General features: G+C 34.9%; 3 protein-coding genes across 3 annotated transcripts; all 3 read right to left on the bottom strand.

Annotated features, from left to right (window-relative positions):
* Window positions 1-2,106: 2,106 nt before the first annotated feature.
* Window positions 2,107-2,951, bottom strand: LOC143542858 (AT-hook motif nuclear-localized protein 10-like). The gene is made up of 5 exons (XM_077035334.1): window positions 2,925-2,951; window positions 2,675-2,727; window positions 2,455-2,542; window positions 2,190-2,351; window positions 2,107-2,148 (listed from the first exon to the last, which is right to left on the bottom strand). The coding sequence occupies exons 1-5, from the start codon at window positions 2,949-2,951 to the stop codon at window positions 2,107-2,109; spliced, it is 372 nt and encodes a 123-aa protein (XP_076891449.1).
* Window positions 2,952-6,780: 3,829 nt separating this feature from the next.
* LOC143542907 (elicitor-responsive protein 3-like) lies at window positions 6,781-8,732 on the bottom strand. Its single transcript, XM_077035378.1, has 5 exons — window positions 8,494-8,732; window positions 7,798-7,863; window positions 7,564-7,693; window positions 7,361-7,475; window positions 6,781-6,936 (listed from the first exon to the last, which is right to left on the bottom strand). The coding sequence occupies exons 1-5, from the start codon at window positions 8,558-8,560 to the stop codon at window positions 6,874-6,876; spliced, it is 441 nt and encodes a 146-aa protein (XP_076891493.1). The 5' UTR covers window positions 8,561-8,732; the 3' UTR covers window positions 6,781-6,873.
* Window positions 8,733-9,698: 966 nt separating this feature from the next.
* On the bottom strand, window positions 9,699-13,576 carry LOC143542902 (E3 ubiquitin-protein ligase At1g63170-like). Its single transcript, XM_077035373.1, has 5 exons — window positions 12,956-13,576; window positions 11,155-11,274; window positions 10,477-10,609; window positions 10,224-10,388; window positions 9,699-10,140 (listed from the first exon to the last, which is right to left on the bottom strand). Exons 1-5 carry the CDS (start codon window positions 13,492-13,494, stop codon window positions 9,964-9,966), a joined length of 1,134 nt encoding a protein of 377 aa, XP_076891488.1. The 5' UTR covers window positions 13,495-13,576; the 3' UTR covers window positions 9,699-9,963.
* Window positions 13,577-15,044: the final 1,468 nt, after the last annotated feature.

Genomic DNA, 15,044 nt, shown 5'->3' with positions numbered 1-15,044 from the left:
ATTCTGGTCACACACAATTACCTTATTCTGGTCACACAATAATTGTATTTTCTTCTCCTATATATAGTATCAAATACAAATAAAATTAACGTGCTAAACGTGATAATCAAATAAAATAATTATATATACAAGTAGAGTAATTATCATATAGTAATTACCTAATTAGTTTATGATGTAACTAGGATAGTAACAAAATCAATATAGACAAGCATAAAACTTCATAAATAGACAACCATATATTAACATTAGGATGGCCAAATACATTAAGGAATACCAAATATATAACGCTAAAGATCAAATTGGTTAACATACACTGAATATTAACATATATATAAACACAAAAAGTTACAGAGAGCATAAGAAAGTCATGAGTCCCGAATTGTAAGTGCAGAAAAATGGCTGCTTGCTGAAGGTTCAGCCATAAATGAATCAGCGTAGCTAATAAAAATATATGTTTTATTAACAATATATAACAAATAAATAATAGGTAAATATGAAAGAAATTTGAAAACAAAAATAATCAATAAATAAGTTGGAAAGTATTATGAAAACGCAACCTCTTTTTGAATTTTTTATCTCATACTTGTCATCGTTGATGTGCATCTTACTAACATTAATTAACAAAAATAATTAAGTAGTAAAAAAATATAAATATAAAGTTGTATGCATTTAACAATGAAATTTTAAAAAGTAAAAGTATTAACCTGAACTGTGAGGATTCTTGAGATCGACCATGAAACCAAATCAATGACCGGTTATGATGATTACACGGTTTCGGTTGTAATAAGAGTCGTGAAACAACCTTTATTTATAATGAGGCAAAGATCACCACATGATTTCTACTCTCTAAATTGAAAATTAGCATAAATATCAAAATAAGCTGTAAGCACCTAAACATGCATGCCAAAGACAAAATTGGACATTTAATTTAGAAAATGGAGAAAGAAATAATGGGATTAAAAGGTCACATGTAACAGCAAGCGAACTACAACCTTTTTGTTATCAATTGCTGCCATAAGTGGCGCAGCTAAGATTTGTATGGAGAGATGGTCAAGCCATCTGTAATCTGAATAGTACTGCTACAACGGGTCACCTCGGCGCAAGTTTGTCTACAAGAATATAACCACAAGTTGCCAAGAACTGAGCCTTAGTTTTGAGTGTAAATATTAGCATATAATTATGATCCTTCAAAAAGTTAACTTACAAAAGTGTGACATATAGTTTATGGAAAATTGTATTAACAATCCATGGTACATAATTTGAGTGAGTATGCTCTCTCTAGCAATGTATATACCCAGGCGAGAAAAAACCTCCTTCGGGCAGCAAGGCATAGAGGATCACTGAACCAGAAAAAAATCCAGCCTTGAACTAACAACAACAGTTTCAAATGGTCTGACCTCAAATGTGTTAAAAAAAAAACAGGAATGCTAAAACCAAGTGATCACAATAATCATCGAATTAACATGAATCTAACAAAAATTAACATAAAAGTTTCAAAATGCAACTGACATGGCAAGTAAACTAACACAAAACTACTTTTATTATCAAAATGATGAAATTAAAAATCCACAACGCCCACTATGACTTTTAAATGAATTTGAAATTTTCTAACACTTCTAAACCTACTTTTGACTATTTAAGATTATCCATCTTAATATATAATCTAACACTTAACCATATTAAACCCATAATATCTTTCAGACATTATCAAAATCTTTCAATTTGTAATGCGAAAACCGAACTCGTGGACAACAACTATTATAAAAAAAATACATTATAGATGAAAAATCAATTTCAAATAAATAAAAATGATTGGTATCTTAGTGCTTCAATACAAATCAACACTTGTTTAACTGCTTTGTTATGAACTTCAAAGAATGCAATGATTTCATAACCAGGTTCTTCAAATTATATGATTATAAAAAGATCATCGAATTTCATAAAAGCATATACTAAATATCTAATAAACTTATTTATAGGCTCGAACTTGCGCTTTTTTATCAACCAAACTTATTTCAGGCCCGTGCTCTATTAAGTTCGGCTCGATTCGAGCTTTTAGCGAGGTGATATCAAGCAGCTCACGAGTGGATTGGCTTGTTTACACCTCTACATTGGCAGCCAACACTTCCAACACTTTGACCATGTTGACTTTGTCAACACATAAAAACAATTAAGAAATAAGGGAATACCTGAACAGGACTTGCAGCAGTCAAGAGTCCAGCTACAACACCACCAAAAACCTGATCACCTGATCCCGACAACGTGATGCTTAATCCACCCGTCTGGGTGCGCTGACCGTGCACCTCTGTTGGCACAAACGAACCCGAAAGTGAAAATATGTCAAATCTCCCCTGGATAATATAAAAAGATATTATCAGATTTAAACAATATGTTACTTGGTCTAAAATTTTATAATTTCACCGAACAGAAATCAGAAATGAAAAAAAGACAAACCTCATATGTTGCGGTTCCACCATAAAATGCAGCCTGGCGAAGTGTTACATTATTAACAACGCCTGTCCCAGACATGACGCATACTGCCCTGTTCAGTATGAGAAAATGACATGATCTTGTTAAAAACATCATGAAAAAAACATAGAATTTGAAACATGGTTATTTATGAAACTTTAAACTGCAGATAATTAATTAGTGTAAACTTTGAATACAATCTAACCTCTCCAGGCTGCACCATAATGATATGCGGAGTGTAATTGAGTCCAGCTGCTCCTACAATAATAAGCTTTTTCATTAATATAAGATAAATAATATCAATTTTTGTTGTCTGTTTTTTCAGTAACTGATGATTCACTATCATGTTACACATAAATCATAATCGCAACATAAGTGACAAGACAACTACATTATGCAAAACTATATAAATATCGAACTCTATAACTAATAACGATTATTTAGTAATGATATACCAATTCTTGATGCGTTGAACCAGACATGTAAGTTAAACTAAATGTTATAAAATACTCCGTATGCAAGAATAAATGAAGTAAAAAATAATACCTACCGACAACAGATCCTGTATAAAACTAACATGAATCTAAGCTGCAATCAACTACCAAAACATAAGTCAACTAAATGTGACCCAAACACATATCATAATAGATGATAAAACACTGCATATAGTCAAGTCAAACAATAACACTCAAGCTCGCTTTTGTTCACTAAATTTGAAATAACACCAAACAAATACAAACACCTAAAAGGCTAAAACACATTATAAAAATAAGCAATATGCAAAGTAAAAACAAATTAATGCGTAAATCAGAATAGGAACAAAGACATAATTCATATAAAGTTGATCACATTTAAATAAAATGAGAGTAACATAAGCTAATTCAAATGTCAAATACTGTTATGGTCAAATTAGGCATATTAGGAACAAAAATCATAATTTTATATAACACACAGGTTAAATAACAAAATTAGGGTTTTCACACATTAGCATCTTATCACAGTTCCGGTGAACGCAAGTATTAAGTCAATAACAGCAATATATGTCGGTCAAAGCTCAGGAGACCATCATTGCTTCAACAACGAAAAAGCGGAGGCCATAATCGTCATCAAAATAGAGACATAACATGCTTGTCTCAACTGTAGCCACACAAATAGCACAATCGCAACCCAAATCCTATAAATAACATAACATCACATAAATAACTTGTTACCTTGCATCGTCGGAACAAAGCAAATGCGGGAAACAACACCAATCAGCCGTAGCCGCCGCGTACGGTTTCATAATGGAAGCGGAAACGACGGAAATCGTTACACCACATAATCATATACATACCTAATTGATTGAAAAGTTGATCGATGATATTTGAATCGAAAGATATGCAGACATAAGGCGATGGATTTTCAAATAATAGTCTAAGAGCGGCGATTAGGGTTGAATAGTGGCAACGAACAAAATTAAACTAAAATAGAGTAATTGAAGTTAATGGGTTAAATGGATATCCAACACCCGCGAGAAAATAAGCTTAAATGGGTTAATGGGTTAGATACAGGTTACTTGCTGAGTTGGAATGCTAATGGGTGACATGGTAATGATGTGGCATCCTATGTGTACACGACATGTGGAAATTGCCCATTGCTTTAATAGTATGTATAGATTACATAATTACTCTACTTGATTCTCATGTTTAGCACAATAATTTCATTTGTTCCCTTATATTATTATTATTATTATTATTTACTGTTGAATTTTTGATTTTCTTATATTACCCCATACATATTAGAGCTGAGGGTCTCTCTGGAAGTCACATCTTTATCTCTTTGAATAGAGGTACGGTGCGCCTACATCCCACCCTCCCAGACCCTACTTATAGCTTTGCTGTTGGTGGGACTTTACTGGGTATGATTGATTGATTAAAAATTGACTTTTCATCTTCTGTTCGGTTTTAAAAACGTCGATACTTACTGATTGATGGTGAGAGATGATTATGAATATGATGAAGACTGTGATCAAACTTTGAAGATGAACAATATGATGAATAAAGATTGGGACTTAGCTTTTAGTGTTTTCTAGATTAAGAACTTTGTTAAATTTTAATCTTTGTATTTTTATGATTCCACGTGTTAGTCTAATAATAATTTTTATATTTATATTTCAATATTTTTGTGGTACTTTAATACGCATTTACAAGCTTAAAATCATCATCTTCATTTTTCTTGTTTTACAATATCTACACGTAATTGGGAAAAAAAACCCTGCTATAACCGAACCAAAACCGAAAAAACTGAAAAATTGAACAGCTGTATATTTAAGAAACTGATTTGTTCAGTTTCAGTTTCGCCTAATAAACGAGCCGAACCGTGCTGCTATTTTGTGGGTTAGCAAGGTAAAAAACGGTGAGATTACTACAGTTTTCAATCTCATATGGGATTTTTCAGGTGAGGTCTTTGTTGTCGCCGACGCGTTTGACGTCAATGATTTGTTACGTTGCGGCAGTTTCTGAGTTTCGATGGGACTTTTCCGACGATAGACTCTTAGTTGGAGAGAGATGAAATGTGTTGGAGAAGACAAACTTGTTTGAGAGAGAGAGAGAGTTCATGTACCATTCCTATGTGCAAGTGACCCCACCGGAATTTAGATGATCAAACGATTACCTAAAATGCCATTAAAATCGCAAACTAAAGTGGCAATGATATAAAAAACCTAAAATTCCATTTGTCCGTGAGGAAACACTGTTCAAACAAGACAATTGATGTTTAGAGCTAGTCATTAGAAAATTATTTGCCACTTCACCATGATATCCTCCTCTTCCATAAATACATGACCCATGGATTCGGCCTCACATTCACAAAAATGACACAAAGGAGACTCTATTCGAACACCATGATGAATTGGACTAAGCATAATGCCACAAAGGAGATTTATATGGATCCTTGAATTTAACGAATTTTATCTCGTCCGCACCATCGAATAAATGTCTTTAAACGAGTGTTCACGAGCGTCAACTTTAGGTGAAGCTTTTCGATTATAAGAAACGTACCATTCAAACAAAAATAATTTTTAAAAAAGAGGAATAATTAGGAGGAGAATATTCTTACGCATCCTTTGCTTTCAAATCTAAGTCATTGTGTGCGTACACTTTATATTATTATTTCATCTTTCTTCTCACCAACAACTAATCAACTATTTGCTTGTTTCGTATCCTCTCGAAGGTACGTTTTTCTTATAATCGAAACAATAACTTGATCTCTAAGTTATCTTTGCTTTCCATTTGATCTCGTTCACGCTGCTGTTATTAATCTGTTTCAGCTTTCAATAGGCTCTTGTTGTGGATTAATAATTAATTGGGGAATATTCGATCAGCATTTGTTACAGCAATGATACAAAAGTATTATTATTATTATTATTATTATTATTATTTTGTTAGTTGGATTATTTTTATTATTATTATTATTATTATTATTATTATTATTATTATTATTATTATTATTATTATGTGTGCTCATGATTTCCAGCTAATTTGCAAGTAATTTCTATCTTTTTGATTTTTGTTTGACTTATTTTAGGGTTTTTAATGTTGTAAATAGGAGACTAGCGTTCATGATTCTTGCTTAATTGCTAGTTAGTAAGTTTTATAAGATTGTGCTTTGTGTTTGATCTAGAGGTGCAAACAAAACGTGAAAACGAGACGAGACGAGCAGAGCCGAATTCAAGCTCCGCTCGTTTTCACTTACGAGAACTCGAGTTCGGCTCATGAGTCTTTTTTACAAGCTCAGGCTTGGCTCGTCATTGAGTATTCACAATAAACTCGAGGATGCATCTGCGTTTATGCACTTTGTTGGAACTGCGCTTGTGAGCCCGGTGCCAAATGAACAACAAGTTAAAGAACTCGGGTTGAAGAACACGAGTAAAAAACATGGATTTTTCTCTCTAAAAGGTACATCTTGAAGTTGTTTGGTTTGAACTGGTTTGTTTTTTAGTCTTTTGGTTTGGGATAGTATTGTTTAATTGTTGTGATATTATTGTAAGTTAATAGTTCTTTGTGATGATGTTAACTTGTACTTGTTAACTTACTTGCCGCTTTGTGTGAGGCAAATTTGTCGGTTGGACGGGTTGGATAGCACGTCATTATCGGTTCGGGTTGAACTTCGAAGCATATTAAAAGTTACTCCTATAATTTGTTGGTGTGTTAATTATGCAAATAGTTGATCAAAGGTAAAACATAAATACAATTTATAATGCCTTACATATGCAGCAAGTTTTAACTTACAGTTGAACCTAGATAACTGGTACATGTTACAACACGAATACATGATCACATGCATACTCTTTTAACATTGAGTAATATTTAAAATTATGTTTTTGATAATCGAAGATCATAAATGCAGTCACGAATTACTTGATAACTAATCGCCCGATTGTTTCCATCCGCCCATGTTCCCATCCGCTGGATCAAAATCTCGACTTCTCTGAATCAACAAACACCCAAAAACACATACGTTTATTTCTTAAACATTTGAACCAAAACAACCTGTATTTGGTTCGGCATTGTGTTATATTTTGCGATCTATTGTGTCTTTTTTAGTTATAATTATGTCTTTTGTTCATTTTCGTCATTGTTTTTTTTTATCTCGGCATTGTGTGTTTTCGTCATTTTTTTTAACGGGATAGTTTTTAATTTTTTTTTCGTTTTTTAATTATATTTTGAGTGTTTTTTATAGTACTTTTTGAATTTATTTTTAACGGGTTTTTTGTGTTGTTACAAATTCTTCTCACATTTGTCACGGTTAGGCCACAACCTGGACCGAACAAAGATTTTCAAACGATAGTTTTATACTGTTCAACTCAAATAACTCAAAAGTTTCGGTCTAGATTCGTGGTTTGAACACGAACCTGGGCAGTAAAATTGAGGCCGATTCTGATCTCGCCACAATATGCGTCATCCTTCATAACATTGTATGATTTTGCAGGAATATCTCCATCATGAAACAATGCATCCAATGGGACACTGAACAAGTTCATCATGTCATAAAACATTTAATTCGGTTTTAAACCGTATAACTAGCTTTTAAGGTTAACAAATTAAACCGACTTGCCTCGCATGGCCCACCAAGTCATCGGCACTACCGGTATCGCTGTCCATTATTTTAATCTTTAAATCCGTAGAATCACTACTCGAAATATTGAATAAGAACGTCTCGTTCCATTCTGGGTTCGACCCTTTACCTACACAAACATGTTACATATAATGTTACATATAAAACAACATTTGTGTGAAATTATAATTATAATAAAAAAAACACATAGAATAAACATTGATGAATGCGTGCCTGATGCAACATTGCTTTTCTTTTCTTGAGTCTTGTACGATAGAATAACATACGGGTCCATGTTAACTGCAAAAACACACCATTTTATAAGCTCGTTTTATACCATTTTGCGACCGTTTACCCGTCATATCATGGCCGACCCTAGATAAGGGTAAAGTGGGTAACTACCCGGGGCCCAAAATTTTCATTTTTTGTTTCATATATATCATATAAAAACACATTATCAACCAAGGAGACCCAGATGCACTAATACAGAACCTAGATAACCAAAGTCAATAGACGGCACACGCCAAGATCTGTAAAAGATTATGAAAGACATGACATATAATATAACAACAATAATTCAAGCTTTTAAGAGAAGACAAAACACATTACACATCAATAATTCTGGGTTATGACATGCATCTTTCTCTGCATGATTGCAGATGACAGACATCTTTTTTGCATTATATTTGTAACTTTAATTTAGAACCGTTTTGCTTTTATATTTTCTAACTTTTTCGTCTTGTTTAATAGTACATTGAAACAATGTAATAGTTTATTTTTCAGCCCATTTAAGGCATTTCACTTGTAAATAACCAACAAAGAGAATCCTCGTTCAGGCCCCCGGAAATTTTGGATTTTCAGGGACGGCTCTGCCCCGTCACAAATACAATTCCCATAAGAATGACTGAACGAGATGGAGCAAAGACTTACAAAGGACGTCAGTATTTTCGAGGCCTTTGGCGCTCACAAGATTAACTTCAAGCGTTCCTTCCGGCATTCTTCGCCACAAAAGGATCAAATTTAAGAAACAAGATATAAAAATTTTGGTTTTCCTTTAGAGTTGGAATATATATTTACATGGGATTAATTTCAAAGGCTGTGAGAAGTATTCGCTAGTTTCTTGGAGTTCATAGAATGAGAGACTATAAATTTGTTTCAATTTAGTTACTGTTTTATAGGGAAAACTTCATAAAAAGTCTAGTTGTCGATATGTAGGTGCTTTAGTGACTATATATGAACCGAGACAAGTCAGGTTGTGCCTGGGGCACGGGCTCGAAGTTAAATGAGTCAGCTCAGCTTAGCTCGTTTATCTTCATGAGATGAAATGTTGAGCTTGAGTCCACTCTTTTATTTTTGAAATGTTATATTTTTCACACATATTGACAAAGAGAAAAATAGCATTTGTAGCATACACATAACGAATAATTTATAAACTACATAATTTATAGATAGTCGTTTATCTACCGTACTCCTTATGTCTTGTTACGTATAGTGAAAACTAGTTTTTACTGAGGTCATATCAATATTAAAGTCAGTGACGAAGCTTGGACTAGAATGTCAGGAAAAAGAGAGAGGGGGGGGGACTCAAAATGTATAATGCAAAATTTCATAAACGAGGAGGGCCCGGCTCAAACTTTCTGTCGGAAACGGGTAAATTTACACTACGTAAAAAATTTTTCAGACGATAAACAGGTAAATTTACACCACTGCGTAAAAGAATACGGGAGGCCGGGGCCACCCTTGGCCCTCACTAAACATCGCTGATGAGCAATGATTAAAGTGAGAACCACAATAATTAATGTTAGAGCATCTTCAACGTGCACCTAAAACCCAGGTCTGGTAGACACTGACGGCCAAACAAGAGATGGACTTGATTGCATTGTGGAGCTCAAGTGCTCGAGCTTGGTTTGTGGCTGCAGACCAGACGAAGAGGTGGGCCACCACTCTCACATACATATATATATAAGTTATACATTACATATATATATAGTAAGGCCTTAGGCCTCAAGTAAAAAGGAGAAAGTAGATAAATAGCAAGGCCTCTAAATTGCAATGTAATGGTACCAGTACCTTCATTCTTTAAAATCCTCAGTCTCCAAACAATGTCACTGTGAATATACACAGGTTACAGTGCATTAAACACAAACCAATAATACAAAATACCACAGAAGTCTACAACTTACAATGCATTAAAATACAACTGATAATGCATGCTGCAACCCATATAGTCAGATTGTCTTAACTCTTAACAACCTACATTACAACATGCAGATTATGCAACTTCACACCAAATAATACGCCGAAAACGAGAGGTTAATCTGTCCCTCTTTCACTCCTCCATCCCAAAAGTGGAGAAACTTGGTATAACTTTACATTATAATCACACAACAAAGATTACAGCTATACTTCATCACTGCCACTTTGGATCCCGTTCTTTAATATGTTAAACTTGCAAAGAGGGCAAGTGGCGTTTATGTACAGCCATTTGTCAATGCAGGCGGTGTGAAAATGGTGGCAGCATGGAAGCTCACGAAGCTCGGCTCCATCATCGTACATGCAAAGGCAAATGCAACATTCCTGTTAAGAAAAGCCGACAAGACGGTAATTTTTAATAGCGAAAACACATAGGTCACATGAGATGTTTAAAATAAAAAACTTACAGAATCTTCTTCGGATAAAGCACGTTCAACGGGCGCATCAGTGTCACATTCTACCATTATTCCACCATAACCTTTTTGGATCTCACCATTTTGTTTCTCGAAATCGTCTATTCTCTTGTATTTGTATTTAGTCAGTCTATCAATGTCATCCTTGGTGGCACCCTCCTATTTTAAAAACAAATATAGATGTTTTATAAATATAATATTATCACTGTTTTAAAAATGTTAAAATCAAACTTCGAGAAGAGTTTACCTGATCAGCTACGGCGTACAAAATTGCAATAATACAGGGTAAACAGCAGCAAACAGCAATACCAACGACACATGCAACAGCTACGCAGATGACGACAAAAAACACATCAAACGCTAAGAATGTAATACAAAGCCTGGAAAAAACCCACGTACATAGATTATATGAAGAAAGTATATGCTATATTAATGTTAAAGGTTATATAGAAATACGGATGCAAATGAGTCGAGCTACGCATGAGACACGAGCTACTCGAGATCGGATCGATAAAAAGATCAAAACGAAGCAAGCTTTAACAAGCTCGAGCCCGAGCCTCAAACAAAGCTCATTTGGTTATTGAGCTCGAGCTCAAGCCTTGTATGAGAAGATTGTTTAGGATCATCAAGCCTTAACTAGCTTTATGTATTTTAAAATTTTAATTCTTTTGAACATCTACGTATAATTTCACACTGCAAAGCCGGACTTTGACTCGTTCAGAGTACTGCACACCTCGTTTAAGGTTTTCTCAGAATATATACAAATGAGCCTGTCCTGAGTCGAGCTTTAGAAAATGCGCTCAAAATGAGCTCAAGCTCTCATAAGTCAATTCATGCCAAACTGGAGCCTAGTCAAGCTCGGGATCGGCTTGTTTACACGACAATAAATCACATCTAGAAAGAACTAAAGAAGAAAAAAACAAACCAGTATAACTGAGGTGCACGCTGAATAAGATATTGACCACCAGAAGATACCCAATAGAATCCAACAATCCACCAAATAAATGAAAACATTGTATTAGCAGACTCCAAATGCTTAGCAACACTGCAACAGATAAATGTCAGACGCCATTTCGCAGATGCAATAATCTGATTTCAACTATTCAAACAGCAATAGGAGACTCGTGGCACAAATCACAAACACTAAATTAAAACTTTTAATCATCAGAAGCATATTCAAGCAATCAGATTCATAAAACACAGCCAACACTCATAAGTCATAATGATACCAATTTGGTTAAAGATCTTATACATAGTATCATCATCATTCTGAGACCTATCTGGTGCTAAATCTGCATAATCCCTTCAATCAAAACAGACGAGCCTTTTCAAGCTCAAGCCTAACCAAACCTTAAAAAAAGTTTGTTTATGTATCGAGCCCTAGCTCGAGCCTTGTCTGGGAAACTTATAGGCTTGTCAAGCCTTAACAAGCCTTGTGTATTTTTTAGTTTTACCTCTTTCAGATCCTAATGTATTGGGTCCACACTGCACAGCTGAGCTCGAGCTGAGCTTTAACTTGTTTAAGATACTGCGTGAGCTCAAGCCGAGCTTAGACTTGTTTAAGGTTTTTCTCATAATAGTTATAAATTAAAAACATATATAAGCTAATTAATAAATAAACAATCCGAGCCAGAGCTGAAAAAAAGAACTCAAGAGCCAAGCCCGAGCTCTCATACGTCAAAAAGAGTCGAGCTTTGACACGTTTAAGCCTTTAAGGTACTATGGAAGCTCAAGCAGACATTAGAGTTGCTTAAATATTTTTCTCAAAATGCGTACAAATAATTAAAAGAACATATATAAGCTAATTAATAAATAAACTACTCAAGCCTGAACTAAAAGAACGACTCAAGAGCAGTGTTAGAGCTCTATAAACTAATTAATTAATAAATAAATGAGCAAAAAACCGTGCTAGAGCTCTCATAACACAAAACTCGCCAAGCTCGACCCTAATCAAGCTCGGGCTCAGCTCATTTACCCTAATCAATTTCAGAAGGTTCGAGCCTTCGGTTGAGCCTTGTGTATATTTTAGATTTTACCTCTTTTCGACTTATATGTATTAATTTCACACTGCACAACCGAACTTATGCTCGCTTTAGAGTTTTTCTAAAAAACTATGCAAATAATTAAAAAACATATCTAAACTAGTTCATAAATAAACGAGCCAAGCCCGGGCTAATAAAAGGACTAAAGAACCGTGCTCAAGCTCTATAAACTAGTTAATAAATAATCAAGCCGAGCCCGAACTAACAAACAACTAAGGTATAAACTAATTAATAAATAAATAAACAAACAAACAGAGCCCGAACTAAAAAAACGACTAACATATAAACTAATTAATAAATTTTTAAGGGGGTGTTTGGCCTATCTTTTTAAACAAAGCTTATAGCTTTTTTAGCTTTTTTCTATAAAATAAGCTTAATTTGGTGTTTGGTTTAGCTTTTTAAACTTAAGCTTATTAGCTTATATAGGCTAATTTGAAGAAGCATGTTTGAAGATGGTTTTTTAGCTTATTTGAAGAAGCTTATTTGAGTAAAGATATAAGCATAAGCCAAAAAATAAAAAGCTAGGCCAAACACCCCCTTAACGAGCCGAGCCTGAGCTAAAAAAAAAGTACTCAAAGGGCCGAGCTCGAGCTCTCATAACTCAAAACGATCCAAACTCGACCCTAATCAAGCTCGGTCTCAGCTCATTTACACATTTCTTATTAAATTATCTTATAGTTATACCTAGTATCATCATCATTATTATTATTATTATTATTATTATTATTATTATTATTCCGATCCCTATCCGTCGCCGCCTCCGCATACTCCCTTCCACTCCCATCACTCCCCTCCACCTCCTGTTGCTGCTGCTGATACCTATACCTCTGTTTATACTCCATCCTAACACAAACCATATGCAACAAACACTGACACGCATACCCCACAATCCACAACCTCAACGGCGTGTTCGGGTCCTCGTTCCGGCTCATAACGAGTACCGAAACCGATATAATAATAAACGCCAGGTTCCAAATGATGTCTAGGATCACAATGGGCCGTGAGTAGGCCCAGTCACTCTGCCGCTCTTCGATTTGCTCCGTGGCTGATTCCCGTACACGCATCGATGGTTCCCGGAGCATTCGCCGGCTGCTCGCGCGCCGGAGAAACCGAGCCGCGCCGCGGAGAGACGGCGCGCCGCGGAGTTGGCGGGCACGGGATGTGGTGGTGGTGAGTAAGGGGGTTGATTCGTCGGAGGAAGATGATGGTGATTGGGTTGACATGGTGGTGGTTAGGGTTAGGGTTTGGTTTGGTTATTGATTGGATTGAATTGAATTTGGGGGAAATGTAAACCCTAATTTTGGATTGGATTGGATTGGATTGGATTGGTGATGAGTGGTGATGTGTTGGTGAGATGGAGATTGATTGTTTTTTTGAGAGTGGGTGGGTAGAATGGATGGATAAAATGTGATATTTTGTAATGTTTACAAGTGTTAAATGATTAATATTATTAAGTTGTTGAACATTGACTTACTACTTTATGTATGTTTTTGGATAAGGCAGCCAAGAAGTACTTGAAGGTGAAGTCCATGGCAGCAAATTTGGAACTAGATGGAGGTAGTGGGTGTTTTTTGGGTTATTTATTTTGGTTTCAGGTTGTTTGGGTCGGGCTCAAAACAAGTTGACCCAATAACTGAAACAAACAAGTTCGGTTTGTTCGAGTTACGGGTTAAATGTGTCCGGTAAATTGGGTTGGGTTTCGGGCTTAACAAATTAAAAAAAATATATCCACCTCTAACAATATCATTACAGTAAAAAAAATGTATTCCAAGTCGTTATAAAACCATAATTTACAGACATATTCAACAATAACATATATTATTTAGCAAAACATGAAATTTATCATATAAGCATGAATTAGACGAGATAGAGTGTTGTAGCATGTGGATCAATACTTGTGTAGACTGAAGAAACATACTCAATACATATTGGTTTAAATACTATACTATTTAAGTTTTTGAATTGAAGATACATTCTCAACATGCTTTATGGTAATTAATAGAGAACAACCGAACAAGAAATACATAAGGTCACTATGTTACTTCATCGCTAAACTACCCTATAAAAATTAGGGATACATGCATCGATGTATTATCTTCGGGTTATTCGGGTCAACACGAATTTGGGTATTTCAACCCAAATACCGACCCAAATGTTAAGTTATTAATGGTAGAAGAGTATACTGAATTATTAATGTTAAATTGCCATATATATGAATTTTACATGATATTAAAATTATCGATATATGATATTTTTTTGCATTAGGTGCTTAGCTCTTATCACTCTCATATACACATGTGTATACATGATGTATACACATTATATATACAAATCTAGGAACTTTTGTAATGAGGTTTTTGACTTTATGCATGTATGTTGTTATATATTTTTTTGAACGGTGACTTTCATAGTGATTGAATAATCAGCCACAGTTTTTGGAGAGAGCCCAACCGCCCTACTCGGGTCAAGACTATGTTGTCTTAACCGGGCCCACGCTTGGCATCCGAGTTCGGCTAGGCGTTCCACGAGAAATTTTCGAGCCCCCTGCCACTTGACAGGAGTTGTCCGCCCACAAGAGCAGACTATCTGGGAAATGACACTCTAATAGAAAACTCGTGTCGCCAACAAGATTCGAACTTGTGAGGCCAACTGACATTAAGCTTTTACCCATCATTTGGCTGGCCACTCGAGCTAGCTCAAGTGGTTATGTATGTTGTTATATAATAAATATAAGTTTTTAAGAAAAGATTAAAAAAGGCACAATATTGAGAAA

This window comes from Bidens hawaiensis, unplaced genomic scaffold (genome assembly GCF_021521415.1).
Source record: "Bidens hawaiensis isolate Kalapana, Puna unplaced genomic scaffold, B.hawaiensis_p1.1 tig00012999_1, whole genome shotgun sequence".
NCBI lineage: Eukaryota > Viridiplantae > Streptophyta > Magnoliopsida > Asterales > Asteraceae > Bidens > Bidens hawaiensis.
The sequence above is the reverse complement of the archived record's forward strand: the minus strand, read 5'-3'. Positions and strand labels throughout refer to the sequence as shown.

Bases quoted from the DNA above. Each gene is read 5' to 3' on its own strand.
- LOC143542902 (XM_077035373.1), bottom strand. From the start codon at position 13,494: ATGTCAACCCAATCACCATCATCTTCCTCCGACGAATCAACCCCCTTA. The intron at 11,275-12,955 runs GTATAACTATAA...TATCTGTTGCAG, and splicing joins AATAATGATGATGATACTAG to TGTTGCTAAGCATTTGGAGT. The intron at 10,389-10,476 runs GTAAACTCTTCT...TTTTTAAAATAG, and splicing joins TGTACGCCGTAGCTGATCAG to GAGGGTGCCACCAAGGATGA.
- LOC143542858 (XM_077035334.1), bottom strand. From the start codon at position 2,951: ATGTCTGGTTCAACGCATCAAGAATTG. The intron at 2,728-2,924 runs GTATATCATTAC...TTATTATTGTAG, and splicing joins GTTCAACGCATCAAGAATTG to GAGCAGCTGGACTCAATTAC. The intron at 2,352-2,454 runs GTTTGTCTTTTT...TATATTATCCAG, and splicing joins GTGGAACCGCAACATATGAG to GGGAGATTTGACATATTTTC.
- LOC143542907 (XM_077035378.1), bottom strand. From the start codon at position 8,560: ATGCCGGAAGGAACGCTTGAAGTTAATCTTGTGAGCGCCAAAGGCCTC. The intron at 7,694-7,797 runs GCACGCATTCAT...ATGTTTGTGTAG, and splicing joins GAAAAGCAATGTTGCATCAG to GTAAAGGGTCGAACCCAGAA. The intron at 6,937-7,360 runs GTTCGTGTTCAA...TTGTTGATTCAG, and splicing joins GCCTCAATTTTACTGCCCAG to AGAAGTCGAGATTTTGATCC.